Source organism: Anomalospiza imberbis, unplaced genomic scaffold, assembly GCF_031753505.1.
Source record: "Anomalospiza imberbis isolate Cuckoo-Finch-1a 21T00152 unplaced genomic scaffold, ASM3175350v1 scaffold_72, whole genome shotgun sequence".
NCBI classification, from domain to species: Eukaryota; Metazoa; Chordata; class Aves; order Passeriformes; family Viduidae; genus Anomalospiza; species Anomalospiza imberbis.
Genome location: NW_027100335.1, coordinates 130,839 through 148,584, shown reverse-complemented (window position 1 = coordinate 148,584; position 17,746 = coordinate 130,839). Strand labels below are relative to the sequence as shown.

Here is a 17,746-nt window from a genome sequence, read left to right as displayed (position 1 = left end):
AGCTACTGGGGATAGAGCCAAAGGGACAAAAGTTGTTCTAGCTGAGCATATCTTGAAAGGAGAGGAAGGAAGAGATCAAGTGTCTCTACTGTAGAAGTTTAAAGCTTGTGAGAAATGTTTCCAAGAACTGGACAAAGGATGGGAGAGCAGACAGAACCAGAGGCAGGAGAACCAGAAAAATAAACCAAAGAACAGCTTTAAGAAGAATTTGTACATAACAAGGTCAATCTTGGTGGTAAAGCTGCAGCAAAGGAACCACTACAAGCCCTTTTCTGAGAAGGACAATGGCAGCAATGCTTCAGCCTAGGGGAAGGTGAGCACATCAACCAGGGCTTGTCAGTGGAATGCTGTTTTCTAAGGGTCTCCAAGATCTCTCCTTTCTCCTCTGGTGCATATTCAGACGTGTTTGTTTGGGGTAGGGTTTCCTAGTGCACCAGCCCTCGAGGGTTCTTGCCCTGACTCAGGAAGGTGCACAGGTACCTAAGGAATTGCTCCACTGAGTGTACAGATCAATTTCCTTGGTCTCTGTTGGGCCTGTTACTTGGGAAACACTTCCCTCCCAGGAGCAGTGCCATTCCTTGATGGGACTTAATTAGCATCCAAAGCAGAGCCCTCAAATAAAGCTGTCACTAATCTCTGCTGCAGCTCAGCTTCCATCCCACCAAAGCAGCACTTCAGCTGCACGTTCCTGCCTTGGCAGTGTGAAAGCAAGGGATGGGAAACTTCCTCTCAGGCACAAAGAGCACACAAAAACTGAGGGCATGACCAAAGGGACAGGGCCAAGGAAGGAAGCAAGATCCAGAGTGTATTTCTTTGGAGACCCTGAAGGCTCCTCCCAGAAGACACTGCAGCTCAGGCAGCAGAAGCTGAGAGGGAGGGAAGGAGGCTGGCCCAGCACCAGCAGGGGCTCTGAGAGGGCCTCAGCCGATGTAGATCCTGTGGGAGTTGCGTTGCACTTGGGGCACTTGTGCTGCCGCGTGTCGTAGCGTGTCTTCACACACTCGAAGCAGAAGACGTGGAAGCACCTGGTGAGCACCGCGTCTTTCTTGCACATGTTGCAGCACGGGCACGTCAGGCAGGCCTGCAACACACACACAGACAGACACACAGACACACACAGACACACAGACACACACAGACACACAGACACACAGACAGACACAGAGGCACAGACACACCGACACACACACAGACACACACAGAGACACAGATACACAGACAGACACAGACACACACACACACACACACAGACACACACACAGACACACAGACATACACACACAGACACACAGACACACACACACACAGACACACACACACACACACACACACACAGACACACACACAGGCACACACAGACACACACAGACACACACACACACACACACAGACACACACATAGAGCTGTGAGCGGCCCTGCAGCCCAGCTGCTGTGCTCAGAGATGTCTCAACATGTCGGTACTTCCATTCCTCAGAAGGACAAGGTGGTTTCTCCAGTGCCAGAGTACAGATGAGAGATGTCAGACACTGAAAGTGTGCCTACTCACCTTCTGACTAAAGTAAAAAGGGAAGCTGACGGACACAGACACTCACCTTGTAATCCTTGATTTCCTCCATCAGGATCTCATCACAGCTGGGAACCATGTCAGCCTTCTTTGTGGTCTCCAGCTTCCTGCGCAACCTAGAAATATCTTCCTTCAGAAAAACAGGAGAGCAAGTGAAGGAGCAGTACATTCTCTGTCAGCTTCTTCAGGGACCAAAGAGAACGTGCACCTGCCTAAGTCATGCCAGCCATAGTTTCATCCCCTATAATCCAAGAGACAACATGATCATCTGATGCCACAAGTATTGCCAGTTATCAGGGGACAAAATCTGAAAGAGCCAAGACCCGATGAAGCCAAAGTCAAAGTGAAACTGGATACCAAGAGCAGTTCAGCTGAAACCCTCTGCAAGCTCAGTGTACAAGGAGATTGACACTAAAGCAGACAGATGTTGAAGGATTGTGCATAGGGTATATACCTCAGCCCTTTTGAGGTTGAACATCTCCTTCCCTCTAGTTGCTCTGTTTTCCACAATCTCCTCCTGAAAATCATGTAACTTCTTCTGAGCCAGCTCTAGCTGGGCCTTCAGATCATCTGCAAGCTGGGCTGCATCCATGGCCTGAGAAAGAAAACCAGTATATAAGGACAAAACGCAGAAGAACAGCTTTAGTGGTCTCTAGTCCCTTGTTCTTACCTTATTATCAACAAGTTCTAATCATTTAGCTTCAAGATTCCTTTGGGCAGAGCCAAACCCTGGCACACTGCAACGCACATCTCTTACAAAAACACCAATGATCTTCCAATTCTCTTCTTAACCTATTTTCAGCCTTCCAGCTTCCATGTCTTCTCTATTAAAGTGTTCAGAGGCAGTTCTATCGCTGTCCTAGACAGAACTGCACGATACCTATTTCTAACAAACTCTCTTCACCAGTTCTCTTCTGACTTTATAACCAAGTGCCCTTAATACCACAAATTGTCCTATTAAACACAGGTCACTGCTGAATTCTCCCCAGCTCCACTTCACAGGGATATTCCTGCTTTCCTTTCTGCCTGTTTTAATGTAATTTCTGCATTTCTACTAAAACTTAACAACAAAGGCAGCATCAGCTATAAACTTAGACTTATTTTACTGGTAACACACCTACTTTACTCGTCTTAGGCATTTGTTGAAAGTGTTCACATTCCCCAGCTGTATTTCCTTTTGCTTATCCCATCTTTGCTACAAAAGCTTTGACCCCAGTCCATCTGGCTGCTGTCTCTCTCTTCACCACAGGTTACACAGAAAAACATATGACCTGCTTCTCCTTATCAAAGGAAAACATCAGTCTCCAGTACTTTAATCATAATTCTCTCCAGGACTCCTCAGCCTTCTGATATACTCATCCAAAAGCAGGGAATACCAGGTTCTCTAATCCCAGTGAGAGCTCAGAGCCTTCCATGCCTCCCACAAGGCAGCAGCTCCACCTCACAACCCAAGAGGAAACGAAGGCATCACTTACCTTGCGTTTGCTCATCTCCAGGGCCTGTGTTCGCAGACCCAGCTCCTTCTCTCCCGTTCCAATGCTGCTCTGCAGTAAGTGTTCCTTCTCCTCCAGCTTACGTACAACCTGCAGCTGGGCATCCACCTTGGGAAGGGAGACAGAGGGAACAGAAGGAATTAATGTATGCTCTGTGGGTCTTCAGAGCTGTCATTCAAGCTGCAGGCTAAAACTACTCCTGCTTCCCCATCACCAGGGAGCACACATTCAGCTTGCCTTTTTCTCTCTGAACAGCTGTGCCTGTATCCAAAGAGCTGTACCCAGATCTCTATGGTCAACACTTTAAAGCTAAGCAGTCAAATATTTGCAACAAAGATTTCTTAATTTTTGGACAGAGGCTTAAAGACTTGCTGCAAGGCAGTGAACAGTTCCACAGTGGTTCCAAGGACGACAGGATACAGAGTCATAGAATGGCCTGGATTGGAAGGGACCTTAAAGATCATCTAGTCCCAGCCTCCCTGGGATAACTTCCTCTAGGGCACGTTTCTCAAAGCCCCATCCAAGCCTGGCCTTGAACATTCCAGGGATGGGGCATCCACAACTTCTTTGGGCAACTTCCAGCAGTGCCTCACCACCCTCTGAGTGAAGAATTTCTTCCCAACATCTAATATAAGCCTGCCCTCTTTCAGTTTAAAGCCATTGCCTCTTGTCCTGTCAATGTATGCTCATATAAAAAGTTCCTCTCCCTCATTATTCTAAGCCCCCTTCAGCTACTGGAGGGCTGCAATGAAGGGTCCCCTGAGTCTTCTCTTCTCCATGCTGAACAGGCACAGCTCTCTCAGCCTGTTCTTGTAGCAGAGGTGCTCATTTCTTCTCATCATCTTTATAGGCTCCTCTGGACTCCCTCCAACAGGTGCGTGTGTCTTTCTTGTGCTGAGGACCCCGCAGCTGGATGCAGCACTGCAGCTGGGGTCTCGCAAGCGCAGAGCAGAGGGGCAGAATCCCCTCTCTCAGCCTGCTGCCCACGCTGCTTTGGATGCAGCCCAGGATGCAGTTGGCTTTCTGGGCTCCCAGCGTGCACTGCCGGGTCAGGTCCAGCCTCTCATCCACCAGAATCCACAAGTCCTTCTCTGTTCCAGTGTTCTCAGTGATTTCCTCTCCCAGCCTGTGCCCTTGTAGGAGGTAGTTCCGACCGAACCATGGTTTCCAACTCCTCCTGCTTGTTACTAATACATATACCAATACATATACAGGTGGAATATACAGGCAGAAGTACCATTCCAACAGGAAAAGGATTTACCACTTTTCCTCACCCACAGGACATTTTAAGGCTCATAAAGCAGTCTCAGTTTTTTACAAAGACAGTCTCAGTTTTTTACAAAGACAGTTTCCTTTGAAGCCTGATGCATTCCTAGGCTGGTGAGAGGAACACTCCATCCTGGACTGATTCTGGTGAGGACAGGTAATTCTCTTCAGAGCAGCTCACATGTTGCTGTGTTTTGCATTTTGAAGCAAAAGCCTTGTCAGTAACACAGCACTGTTTTAGCTGCTGCTGAGCAGTACTTACACAGCACCAAGACCTTCTGTGACTCATGCTGCCCACCAGCAGGTAGGCAGAGGATGCCAGGAAGCTGGGATGCCACACAGCCAGGACAACTGATCCCGCTGGCCCAAGGGGTGTTACATACCCTACAGTGCTGTGCTCAGCAATAACAGCTGCTGGAAAGGAGGACTGGGAGGATGTTCAGAGCTGCAGCCTTTATTAAATAACAATAAGGCGTGATGAAGCCCTGCCTTCCTGGAGATGGCTCAACTCCTACCTGCCCCAGGAAGTAACCAATTAATTCATTTCTTGTTTGGCTTGCATGGACATCTTTGCTTTAGCTGTTAAACTCCCTTTATTTCATCTCATCTGTTTCTGCACTTTGTCCCTTCTGGTTCTTTCCCCTTTCCCTCAGTGGGGGAGCGAGCAAACAGTTCCGCTGTGTGCAGCTGCCTAAAACAGGTAACTCACACCTCCACCTCCCCACCAGCTCTCTTGTCCTCTTTCACTTTACCCTATTACCTGTGTTTTCAGTGTCAAAACTTGGTCTGCCAGCTGCTCCTTTCCCTCTTTCAGCAGCTTATACATCTGGTTGGACTTGATACGTTCTGACATCAGTTTGAAGCTGGCATCATCCTTCTCCCGCAGCTGCTGCATCAGGCGGATGTCCTGCTCTTGCATGTCTTCAGTGGCTTGGCCTGTGACATCCATTTCTGACAGCAGGGCCTCTTCCTCCTGCAAAAGACTCACAGGCTCTGGCCAAACTGTGCCCTGGACCCCTGTCGCGGTGTGACATGGAAGTGAATTTTTTTTCAGGAAGTTGGGTCAAACCAATCAGTGGTCAGGTTTAGATATTAGCACCTGGAGTGACCACTGAAAGGCACAGGCACGCCTCTGAGAACACAGAGGGTTAAAAGCAACAACTCCCAAGAGCTCACTCTCTTTGGTTCCAGTCAGAGTGCAGTGCAGACCTCCCCTGCCCAGCCATGCGCTGGGTGGGGGAAGGGAAGCCATGCGGCCTGGTCGAAGTAAACCAAAAGAGCTAAAGAACTGGAACCGAGCCAGCTCCTGTGGACAGGTCCAAAAATTCTACATGTGGACAGCTTCCAACTAACAGGCTGCCAAGCTCCTTAAACTCACTTTGACCACTTCAACATTGACAAGGTAGAGCAGTTCTGCTCTACAATAACAAGAATCTGAATTCCAAAAAAGTACATGTCAATTCATTGGCTTGCCTCTACCCTGCTGAGGTGGTCCTGCTCTCTCATTGGATTGAGCCTTTTTTAGCAGATGGTATGTACCACTTCCATGCAAACATATTCACTAGATGAACTGAGGAGGTAATAATTCTTAAAAAGAAATTGTAATCTCTTCCCCTAATGGCTGATAAAGGCAATTCTCCTCTGTGCACTTCACCGAGGCCACATGTTTAATTGTTTATTTGATGTGTAATTGTTATTTAAAATTTCCCACCATGGCCTGCCTGCGATATCCTGGAGCTGAGGGTGGAGGGGGTTATTTTTTTGGTGGTTCTTTTGCTTGCTCAGTTTTCTTCCCCTTTGGTAAACAAGCACTAAACTCCCATCTCTGGCCCATACAGATATAAATTCCTTCTCTCTTCCTGGACGTAACCTGAAGGCAGCTCATTCAGTTGCCCCAGCCAAAAGAGAACTCATCAGGAATTTCTCACCTGCTTAGCCATGGCAAGTTTCTTCTGTAAATATTCAATCTGTTCCTCCACTGCTCGGATCTTGCGGAGGGCATCCTCATCAGCCACCTTCTTACTCTCCTTTTTTTCCTTGTCTTCCAATTCTTTCACCCTCTGCCTCAGTTCTTCAAGCTACAAGAACCAACCAAAAATGACACTAAGCACAGGGATATGCCCTGAGCATTGTTAAGAGCCTGCTTTCTCCAAAATTCTCTGAAACGCTCAGGACTGCCTTCAAAGCATGGCAAAAAACCCCAGGCTGTTTTGACAAGAGTATTACAGGCAGATGTACCATTGAGGTGGGCTGTAAGCCCAAGATCTTGACTTCCACACCTTTGAAAATATCACATCATCTTTTATCAGAGTAGGAACATCAGTCTCCTGCAATTGTACATGTATGGGTATGTGCTCAGAGAGCATCTGCTCCTTTAAGGGCATCTGGTCAAAGACCTTCTTCCATACAAGAAGGAAATAATAGGAAAAGGAGGAGGTAAAATAAAACATACAGAGATACAAACTTGGCAGACAAATGGTAAGGGAGGCAGTGATAAGAACGAAACTTGGTCAGTCCCACTAACTGATGAGAGCACATGGGAGTGTGAAAATGTTTATTCCATCAAGGTTATCTGAGTGTGCGAGAAGGAGAAAACCCAAACCAAAATAGACAGAGACACAAACCTGACAAAACAAGCACCGAGACACAGAGAGGAAGCAAACCTCTCCAGTCACAACAGCTTCCAGGAAACTACAGGAACAACCTCCAGGAAGATCAGCTTAGACTTTGTAATTGATGACACTGTAAAGCAGGAATGGCTCCTGAAGTGGGACAGCTGTGGGAATCAAGAGCCGCTCAAATCCAGGAGCAATGTGCAGGGAAACGGAGACCAAGGATGAACAAATTGGGGTTAGACAGAGAAGGGCATAAAAGGAACCAGTCCTATGGAAAATATGGGCAGTCAGTACACATTTGTCTGGCTCGGCCTTGCCCGTGATCATCACAGCCTGTCCTGTCCTATTTTCTTGTATCTTTTCATTACACATTTTCTGAAGTATCACCGTGCAATCTAACTCTTTACCCCACGTATGTGTGCTGCACAGAGGAAGTGCTGCCTATAGGTGAGACCTGCTTGTGAAGAAGGTAAGAGGGGCTTGGAACCACAGGGGTCCCAAACAGACGGACATGCGGGAACTCCAGGGATCTGCAAATGGGTCTGTGCTTATGAACCTAGAGATTGTTGTGTGTGTGTGCCTGCACCAGCAACTAGTCCCCGTTTATCTGCAGACCATTCCAATCTCCAAGTGACAAAGCTGAGAAGACAAACAATCCTCAGTTCTGAGGAGAGAAACAATCCTCAGTTCTGAGGAGAGAAACAACACAGTTCTGCTGCAGAGTAGCTGAAAAGAAGTTTAAGTAACACATTAAAAAAGAAAAGAGGAAGAGAAATTAGGAATACCTCAGCTTTTGCTTTCTTCTCAGCTGCCATGAGCCAGGAGTCTTCCTTACTCTCTTCTCCCTTGTCTTCCCAGATCCATGCTTCCATGCCCCCTTTCCACGGAGCAACTACACAGCCACAAAGAAAAAGCATTCATTTAGTCAAAGGAAGCAGCAGAGTGCAGAGCTCCACAGAAAATTTCACTGCAACCTGCACAGTTGATCAGAAAGGTTGATACTCCTGGCAAGAGTGACAGCATTCCCCCCTCTCCTAAGCACTTTCCCCTCTTTGCTGGCATTTCCTGCTGTGTTCCCTTGCTCAGGTCAGACTGGGCCTCTCTCAGTTTGCGCTTGTATCTCAGCACCTCTCCCTTCAGCTGGTGGTTGTGATTCTGGAGGCTGCTGATGAGGTGACGCATCTCCCGATTAATGGGGCCTGCAAAAACAGAAACACCTCGGTAACAAACCACACTTCTGTCAACCTTCTTGCATGGAGATGGAGAACAAGCTAAGTGACAATGACAAATAAAACAAGATTATCACCATTCTGCTACGTAACAGAGCAACACAAAACACTTGCAGAAAAAAAGTCATACCAGTTTCATATATAACCACAAATCCTTGCAAATTCACAGTCCTAAGCTCCCACTTAGCATTCTTTTTATGCCCATGATCCTAAGGGAAACACGTCATGTTACAAAAGAAATCGGATTTAAACGCCACTTCAGAACTAATTTATTTCCTCTGATGAAATTTAAGAATTACTGCTTTGCTATCTAGATTGTCCTTACAGACTTGGAAATGAATCCTCCCACCCCAAGAAATTTTTAATAATTCAAAATATCCTACCATAAACCAAATTGTTAGCAAAATGGATCTATTATGCAGCATCTAGAAAGAAGTGGAGCTGGCCTCCCAATAAAACAGGTGAAAAGCTTTGTTTTGAGGTGAAGAGACCTGAACAAGTATTTAACAGCAACAAAGAATCAACCCAAGTGTTCTTGTGCACTGTAGCCCCTAATGAGCATTGGTGGATAGGTGGTTGTTTTCAGGCACAGCAGAACAACACCATACCTGCTTGCTCATTGGCAGCAAGTGTCTGTTTAAACTCTATCCTCAGCATCTCATATTCTTTGCGGACTTGTGCCAGGGTGTCCTCCAGCTGAATCAGCTCAGTGCGTAGCTTCTTGTGAAGGCTGACCTCATCCCTCTGAGGAACAAAAAGGAAACAGAACTCGGTGCTTTGAACCTGGAACATCTCTCACCTCATCAATATCAGGTACCACAAGAGCCTGGATTATTGCCAGAAACGTCAATTCCCTGAGCGTTTGCAGAGGCACGCAGACCCAGCAGTGATGGTGCTGGCATGACAGAGCTCCCAGGCTGAGGGAGCAGAGCTGTTACCTCCATCAGCTCCACCTGGCGCTGGTGCGTGCTGCGGGTGCCACGGAGCAGCGTGCGGGCCTGGTCAAGGTGTGCCTTCAGCTGGAGACTCTCGTTATACAAAACAGAAAACTGGGACTGCATGCAGCGATATTCCGGGGTCTCCTTTGCAGCCTCTTCCACTGCCCGTCGCAGCTCAACCTGGTTGGGACACAAGAAAATGCCACAAAAAGAGAAATTATCCCCTTGCCTTTGGTTTCTGTCTCTCAAGACAGGAGAACAGTGAATCAAGCTGCCACAAGCAAAGACAAAAGTAGAACTTGAATAGCATTGCTGTGAAGTAGGTCCAAGTGATAGGATTCAGTACCAATTTTAAAAAATCTCTGTGCTCTCTGCATGCATTAGGCTGCTTCTCTTGCACAACCACATGACAGAAGTTTTTGACTCTTGGGTCAAAAGAGACAAAGACAGAAGTTTTTGACTCCTGAAATAGTTTCTCTCAAAGATGTGACCATGGAAAACATAATAAAGCATAATCACTCAGATCAATAAAGATGGACACATAGAAAAGTATGAGAGAACAGATAAAAGGCACATGCAAGTAGGCATTATGTTAGCATTCTGCCAGTAAACCATAATGACTGACAGAGAGAGAAATTAATAAAAACCCAGAGAACTGAACTAGAAAAAAAAGTTAGCAAATGATTGTGACTAGCAGCAGTGAAACAGACACATATAGACATGCATTCAGCTTAAAACTAATTAGGGAGGGAAAAGGAAAGCTGTAAGCTAAAGACCACTTCTCTCAAAACAAACTCATGTGGATAAGCAGAATTCAGAGGTGCCTCAAGACAGTTCCCAGCATCAGATCTCTGGATTTAGGTTATCAAGACAGACATTTTGTATAACTGGCACTGACCACTAAGATGAAATTTGGGTTATTCTCTCCATGATATACTTATCTACCACAGAGCCACAGCTTCTTGTGTTACCACCTTTAAAACATCACAAACTCATAGGCTGTTTCCTATCTAGCCATCCCCACAGTGGGAAAGACAGAAATTCAATGACTCTTTCAAGAGCCTCTCTCCCCACACAAGTTCCCTGATTGTTTCTGTTCTCTGGTTCCACTTGCACAGGACGTGGGGAAGGTGGAGGAGGGATCACTACTTGTAAAGAGGTGAAAACAGTTTGAACCAGACATGGTTAAAATGGACTAAAAGAGCAGAACGGGAACGGGCAGGAAACCAGTACAGTTTCCCCACAGTGGCCACACGCTGTCACCAACGCGCTGAGCTGCAAGCGGAGCCACAGACTCGCTGAGTTGTACCTGGAGCAAAGTGTAACACTGCGAAAGAGCAGGCTCAGAACTGCTGATGAGGTTTTCTGCAGACACATCACTGCAAAGCTGAGGGCAGCCCATCCCACAGAACACCTTCACCCTCACACGGCTACAGATGTCTCACCTTGAGCTTTTCATTCTGTGTTGTTACTTCCTCAAGATCCTGACGTAGTTCCTCCAGCTTATTAAGGCGATTCCCAGCAAGCTCTTTATTCTCTTCCAGCTCTGCATTCATCTCCTCAAACTGTTGGGATAAACTGCTTGTAAATCCTACTGTTAATGTGTCTCCTGAGAATGCTACTGAACTATCTGTTCATGCAGTAACAGCAATTACAGACTGAGCAGTCAGGTCACTTGACCAAGCCAGTCTAATTCCACCAGGTGTTTTTTAAGTAGAAAACTCCTACACAGACAAAATGGCTTACCCAGAGTCACCCAGCTTTGTGGCACAGGATCTAAAAATGATCTAAAATAAGTATCTAAATTCTGTTCAAATTGTGGCCCTTGTTCTCCTTGACTGTATTCTTGTCCTTGCCCACAGCCAAGCTCCTGACCTCACCTTGCAGGCATTGATGGTGGTTTTTCCCCCACAGAGGCTGCTCCCAGCTCCATACACCTTGTAGCCTTTGGAATTTACCTGCAAAAAATGCAAGAGATTTCCTCAAGACCCAGTGAAATACCGACAAGAGTGATGGAGCAGATCCAAGACCAAAGAAGGTACACAGCAGGGTCTCAGCTCTCCCAGCAAAGTCCCAGAGAGGATGTCACATGCCCACCCAACACCACCCCCCTTCCCAGCTTTCCTGGCCAGCGCTTACTCGTTCCAGCACCTGGCCAGGTGGCGGTTGAGCCTCTGCTCCCTCTTGCGGATCCTGTCAATGTCCCACTGAAGGCCGTCAGTCATGGTCTCCAGGACAGACACTCGGGATTCTGCTGTCTCCACCCTCTCTTGCAGCTTGGAGAACTGCCATCAGAGGAGTGCTTCAGCCAGCACATTGCATAGTGCCAACTTGTCCTGGTGCTGCTCAGGAGTCATTTCTCTTATTCATCATGTGCTTTTCACCTGTTGCTGTGGTGACAGACTATTCCATGAACTGTCCTGAATTTTACACTGGCCAAATCCCAAGACACCAACAAAAATAAAACAAAACAGAAAATAGAGAAAGAGCAGGAAGCTGGTATTATCTGGCAGAATACAGAGGCAGCCACCTCAGCTACTTCAAAGGCTTTTTTGATTTTAATATTTTAATCCCTATGTCCATCTACTCTACCGAGCACCTAAGTGCTCAGAGGTCTAATGCTGGGCAAGACCAGCTTTAACACAATTTTTAAATGAACTGAAATCTCTCAAACAAATGCTGCTAATAATGTGAATCCTTTAACAACTGGGATCATCCTGTAACTGGTATCATTACACTGCTAAACACCACAGAGAAACCAAGTAACTGAGAATGACAGGGATGTCACCTCCACTGTTCCAGGTATCTACACAGCCACCTCAGCATCATCTGCCCCTAGTTCCTCTGCTCTCCCCTTTCCTTTAAAAGTTAAATCCATTCAGTTCACTGACTTGCTTCTATCCTTTCCTTTAGTGATGTAACAAGCAAATCAATCTGATTTATATAGAAAATCTATGTACAGCTCTCCACAACAACAACCTTTTTCATAACGTTCAAACCATGTTCCTCCTGTGCCTCTCCAAGGAAATGAGCTGCTTTCCAATCTATGGGAACCATAAATGATGCTAAGCAGGGCACCAAAGCAGATTTCTTTCTCTCTCCTCTTTATACCTCCTGAGACATGACTCTGTGCTTCCCCTGAAGAACATCAGCCAGTTCCTGCAGCAGTCCATTCTCGTGTGACAGGCAGGTATTCAGCTCCACTACTGCTTCTTCCATCAGTGAAATATCTGAAAGATGCACAAAGGAAAGGAAATCAATGAACACTGATTTTAATTCCTGAACAGCAAAGAGAGAAATAAGAAAACAGAGAAGGAGATTTCTGGGTCTAACTTCAGTTTACTTTACCTCTCCCACGCGTGCTTCCTGAGGGCCTGATCTCCCTCCACAGAGAGCTTTGACCTGCACTCCGTAAGCAAAAGGCTCTGCAGTTTAACAGTGCTGCCCGTTTCTGACCTGGGGGCCATGCCCTCTCACCAGAGATCACTTCAGCTGTGTCTGTGCCAGCAAGCCAGAGCATGCCCTTGGCACCCAGGGACGCCCCAGTGCTGCCCAAATTCATGCAGAAACCTGCTGCAACAGGTGGCCCAGGGTGACACACCAGGCCAGCACACCATGACACCATGTGACAACAACAGCACCAGGGTGACAGGTGAAACTAAAGCACCTGAGGACAGGCTCACATGGCACCAGTGTCAAAGGTACTACAGTTCATGACTGCCAGCCAAGGACAGCAACACTTCCCTACACCAATGCCAGACTTGGTCAGAGCACAGAGAAGGCACATCAAGCATGAGCTGATATTCCACACAAGGCTTCCTTCAAAAGATTCAAAACCTAACCTTAAGCTAATGATGTTTTTTCAGCAGTCATCTGAGTCTGAAGTGAATCTGCTACATTAATTTTTAGAAGCTGGTCATTTGGCTTTTTCTGCAGAACTCTGCTACATTCAAAACTGACAGCTACACTAAGCACACCACACCGTGAGATGGGTACAGTTTTGCTCAGGACTCAGTGGAAACTGAGCAGCTTGTTATTCCTACCCCTTCTACGAAACTGCAAAGAAGGAGTCCACCATCAGTTTGCAATGCTGATTTCACTTCTTTACTTGTAAGCATGAAGCATTTCATGTGGAGGCTGAGGACCGCTGGCTAGGAAGGTTCAACTGCTCTCTGACTTCTCAGGCATATGAACACAGTATTGGCAGAAACAAGCTGCCCAACACTCTGGGCGCAGCCCTCAGCATTCAAATACAGAGGTAGCTACAATGCACTTCTGGCACATGGTCCTTTAGAAGGGCTTTTGATAACAAGAGTTTGGAAAGTCAAACAAATTCATTTTGGAAGACACATGCATGTGAGAAGGACTAGACCCTAATGTCCACAATGCAGGATCAGGTCTAAGGTGGGGGCAGATAAGCATTCTTGAATACCTGCCACCTTGGTCATACCTCCACGATTCAGCTTGTGAGACAGCACATCCACCTTCTCCTGCAGCTTGTCATACATTGTCACCATCTGGGCAACAGCACGGCAGGAGGGCTCCACACGCTCCTGCAGCTGAGATTCCATCTCCTCACTGGTACTGCTGGCTTGAGTGGCCAGGAAGGAGAATGCCAGCTCCAGCCCTTGCCCTGGGAACATAAAGAGGTGAGAAGAAGTAAGTGTGTTCTAGAAGGTAGCATATCACTGCTCTTTACAATCACAAAAAAAAAAAGTCTCAGTCAGCCTTTAGAAATGGGTATCAGCATTGTCCATAGCTGAAATCCACCTTTCCCACTGTCCCCAGACAGGTGCCTCACCTTGTTCCCTCTCATCTTTGCGCTCCTGGTTACTGTCAGAGTCTGGTTCATGTTCTGGCACCACCAGTGCTTTTCTTTCAGACAAAAGGTCTCCAAGACCTCGGTCCAGGTCGAAGCGTTTCAGGATGATGCGGATATTTTCATCAAACTGAATGATGGGACAGGCAAGGCAAGACAAGGTGAAGAATGGATGTGAACAAAAGGACTGTAGTGGTACAGGGGAGACAAGAAAACTGTACATGAAGTAACAAAAGCTGTTACCAACCTGATTCCAGTAGCGGTTGATGATCAGCAGAGAGGCATCGTCGGTGGCCTGCCGACGCTCCAGCTTCTCAATGTGCTCCCGCAGCTCATCTTCGATGGCCTGGCGCTGGTCGAGCGTCTCCGCGAGCTTCCGGTTCTCAGTCTGCAGGGTCCGGATGTCCAGCTCCTCCTGGGCACAGGCACACGGCACACAGGCCAGGTCACAGAAGGACTCAACCTGACCCCAGAGACATTTCTGCCTCCAGATGAAAAAAACCAAAAGTTGGAGTGGGGGTATGCAAGGAAGACATACCGTTGAAGAAACACCACCAAGTTTAATGGTCTCCACAGTGGTGCCCGAATCTTCAACCCCTGCCTTCTTCTCTGGAGGTGCAGAAGGGCCAGGCTCTCCAGCCGTCCGTTTATTGCCAATTCCAGACATGGTGGCTGAAGTGTACAGATTCCCACCTTCTCCAAGCTCTCCCTGAACATTAAAGAACACTATTAAAAAAACACCAAATACACATCCATGCGGTCAATTTGATTTGCGGATTTTAACGTGCTGACCCATCACGGTAACAAAATGCCCAAAACAGAGAAGATCATGGAACCAGAAAGATTTTGAAAAATATTGTTGGGAGGAATGGATTAAAAGTGGAAGACTGGTAAGGAGGACTGTAAATCATTCACGTGACCTTGCAGCTGGGAATAACCCTTGACAAGCCAGTGATCCTCTGGCACAGGCCGAGTTTAAGGGTGCCCACATCTCTAATACTGCACCTCTGCCCAGGTGTTGCTTTGGGGATCCCACAAGTAGCAAGGTAATGGAATTAAATCTATTCCTTGTGTTCTAACTGGGAGTTTGTGCCAGCCTGTGCTGACTCACACGTTGTGGTCCAACACTAGCAGTAAAAGACACCAGCAGGACCTGCACTGCAAGCAGAAAGTTCATGGGGAAAATATCCACTGCTCCGTAATGTTAGAATGGAAGCACTGTACCTTATCACCCTCTTTGCAAAAAAATCTTCATCCAGGTTCACTCTCTGCTTTTCTGCATTAACAAAAATGAACCAGGTTAGACTTTGGAAAAAATTGAGACCGTGTGGATGCGGCACCAGTTCACTGCACAACAACCAAACTGTTCCTATTGAATCTACACAAAAAGCCAGTCAAAGCTGAGGGCAGCAACACCCTGGAAATAAAGGAGCTCTGTACTTAGAGAGCTCACAAAAGCTACAGAACTGAAAAGCAACTTGGAGCCAAGGCTTGCAAAGACCCATTCCAAGAGTTTTGCTGTGTACCGGGAGAGATGCAAACATTTTTCAAGAGAACCTATTCCTAACTCAATCCAGTCTGAAAAGCTCTGGACTACTAGAGAATCACAGAACAGCTGGAGCTGCAAGGGAGGACAGGAGGTCACCTGCCTTGTGCTCCTGCACGAAGCAGGCTCAGCCAAAGCAGGTCCAGTCCAGGGCCTGCCAAGGGCCCTGTCCAGGCAGCCTGAGCATCTCCAGGCACAGAAACTCAGCCATGGCTCTGGGCAGCCCCTCAAGTGCTTGATCATCAACATTAAAAAAGGCTTTTCTCATGTCTGAACAGTATTTCCTGTAGTTCCCTAAAATATTATTGAGCAAAATTACAAGTGTATCCTCAAAAGGATTCCAACGCAAATGGAGCGGCTGGAGATGAAACATGGAACCAATCAGATCTTCACTAGACGTGAGCTGCATTCTCCTCCCACAGCCACTGGTGCTGTGCCAGCCTCTAGACTGAATGAAACCAGAAGTGAATGAAGTGCAGACCCTCTCAGTAAAACCTGACTCATTCCATTTTAGCCTATAATGGCATTGACAGTCAAACTAGGGGTTATGAACTGAACCTTCCAGTTCCTACCTGCTTGAATGGAGCAGTTCTGCTGAAAGCAACAAGGCCATTGCCTTTTGTAGATGAAGCTGGTACACTGCTTTGCCAAATCTCAGCATTTCACAGGCATCTCAGCTTGGCAGTGCCCTTCATCCTATGCAAAACAGTATAAAGATTATTTCTAAGTGAGTTATTGAAACAGCACATACGGGGATCCTGTGAGGTATCTTTTAAGAGAAACATTAAATTACAGCTCAAATTTAAAAAGACAACTGTCATGGAACCATTTTCCTTCTCTTAGCAGCAGCACTGACTTTAGCTGGAATTCCAAACTCAAGTTAGCTTGGTGGTAGAATGTTTACAGATTCCAAGTATGCGCGTGGGTTTTACAGGCTTTTGGAAAGCTGGGAGGAAAGCTGAGAGGGAGTGAGGTTTAGGTTAACTTGCAGGAAAAATGTTCCCTCCTCAAAGCTCAATTACTCACTTGTTGGAGGTGGTGAATTTGCCTGAGGAGGTAGAAATAAGAGCAGTTAAGGGACATCAGGCAGGGTTTTCAAAAGAGACAACAGGTAATCAACTGCTCAATGGAGATGTTCAGAAGGCAGGCTTTCTGCCAGAGGTCTCTGGGATCCTCCCTTTGCTCCAGGTGACTCAGCTGTTGCCGGCGGGGAGGGGGGAGGTGGTGGCGCTGGTGCTGTCTTTTCCACCAGAGGAGTGGGAGATTATTAAAGGTAGTGAGGCACAAGAAAGAAGCAGAACTGATTAACAAAGGGCAGTAAACAGTGGATGCCAGGAGCTTTGACCCTGGCAAAGGGTGTTGGGACAGCTCCATGGGGTGAGTCATTGGGACTTTTGAGGATTGGCAGAGACATTCTTCAAGATGTACTGCCATGGGTCTTTTTGTTTTAGAAAAACGAGCTAATGAGGGGTGCCTGGCTAAAATTAATAGCCTGACTACAAATGAGATTGCAAAGCAGGGAAATTACCTTGGGCTCTCTGTCCTTGCCTGGGATGTTTGGTGTATTTTACTGAAATGCCCTGGGCAAGAGGGCTTAGATATCCTCTGGTAGAGGTACGCTGGCTGGCAGGGTGGCCAGAGGAGTTTCTAGCAGCCTCAGCAACTATTGGGTCAGTGTGAGAAACGAGGCTCACCCTTTAAAATTTTTTAAAGGTGTAACAAGGGATAAAGCAAAAGTAACAGCACTGGGTGCATAGCCACATGTGTCGCTGCTGAGGCAGGGATGGAAATGAAGAGACTCCATCTTCAGAAGGCAAAGAATAATCTTTATTAACAAGTAGCATTCCTCTTTGATAACCAGCATCGCTAAGGTGAAATATGATTGGTCTCAAAGTGAAAACCTTTCACACCATTGGTGCACTCTGACTAGCCCACTGTGGTAGAACATATCTATAAACAACATGAACAGAAAGAGAGGTAATAATTGTTTTCATTCCTTCTCCTAACTTTCCCAGGCTAGGCCTGGGAGAATTCTCTCTCTTTTCTCTCTGACTGAACTGAGAATATCCACACACATGCACACGGTTAACGATAACAACTCTTATATACTTTTTCATTGCATTAGTCAAATACATATTCATGAAAATTATGCATATTTAAACATTCCTTTGAGTATACATGTTCCAGGGAATTCTTTATCTTAGTTCAACCCCTGACCTCACCTTCTTATACTGCATGCCACAATGCAGATGTGATTTTGAGAGTCTTGTCTTTT

The 17,746-nt window shown here is 46.7% G+C and overlaps 1 protein-coding gene across 1 annotated transcript; it reads right to left on the bottom strand.

Moving 5' to 3' along the window:
• Positions 1-258: 258 nt before the first annotated feature.
• LOC137467649 (E3 ubiquitin-protein ligase BRE1A-like) lies at positions 259-15,240 on the bottom strand. Its single transcript, XM_068179105.1, is given in 21 exon segments — positions 259-303; positions 899-1,081; positions 1,594-1,695; positions 2,020-2,160; positions 3,041-3,166; positions 5,085-5,297; positions 6,253-6,402; positions 7,725-7,831; positions 8,022-8,138; positions 8,777-8,912; positions 9,107-9,286; positions 10,552-10,671; positions 10,987-11,064; positions 11,246-11,259; positions 11,262-11,391; positions 12,218-12,336; positions 13,557-13,739; positions 13,908-14,055; positions 14,173-14,340; positions 14,464-14,634; positions 15,150-15,240. Coding segments are annotated over 20 exon segments (2,589 nt in total). The 5' UTR covers positions 14,593-14,634; positions 15,150-15,240.
• Positions 15,241-17,746: the final 2,506 nt, after the last annotated feature.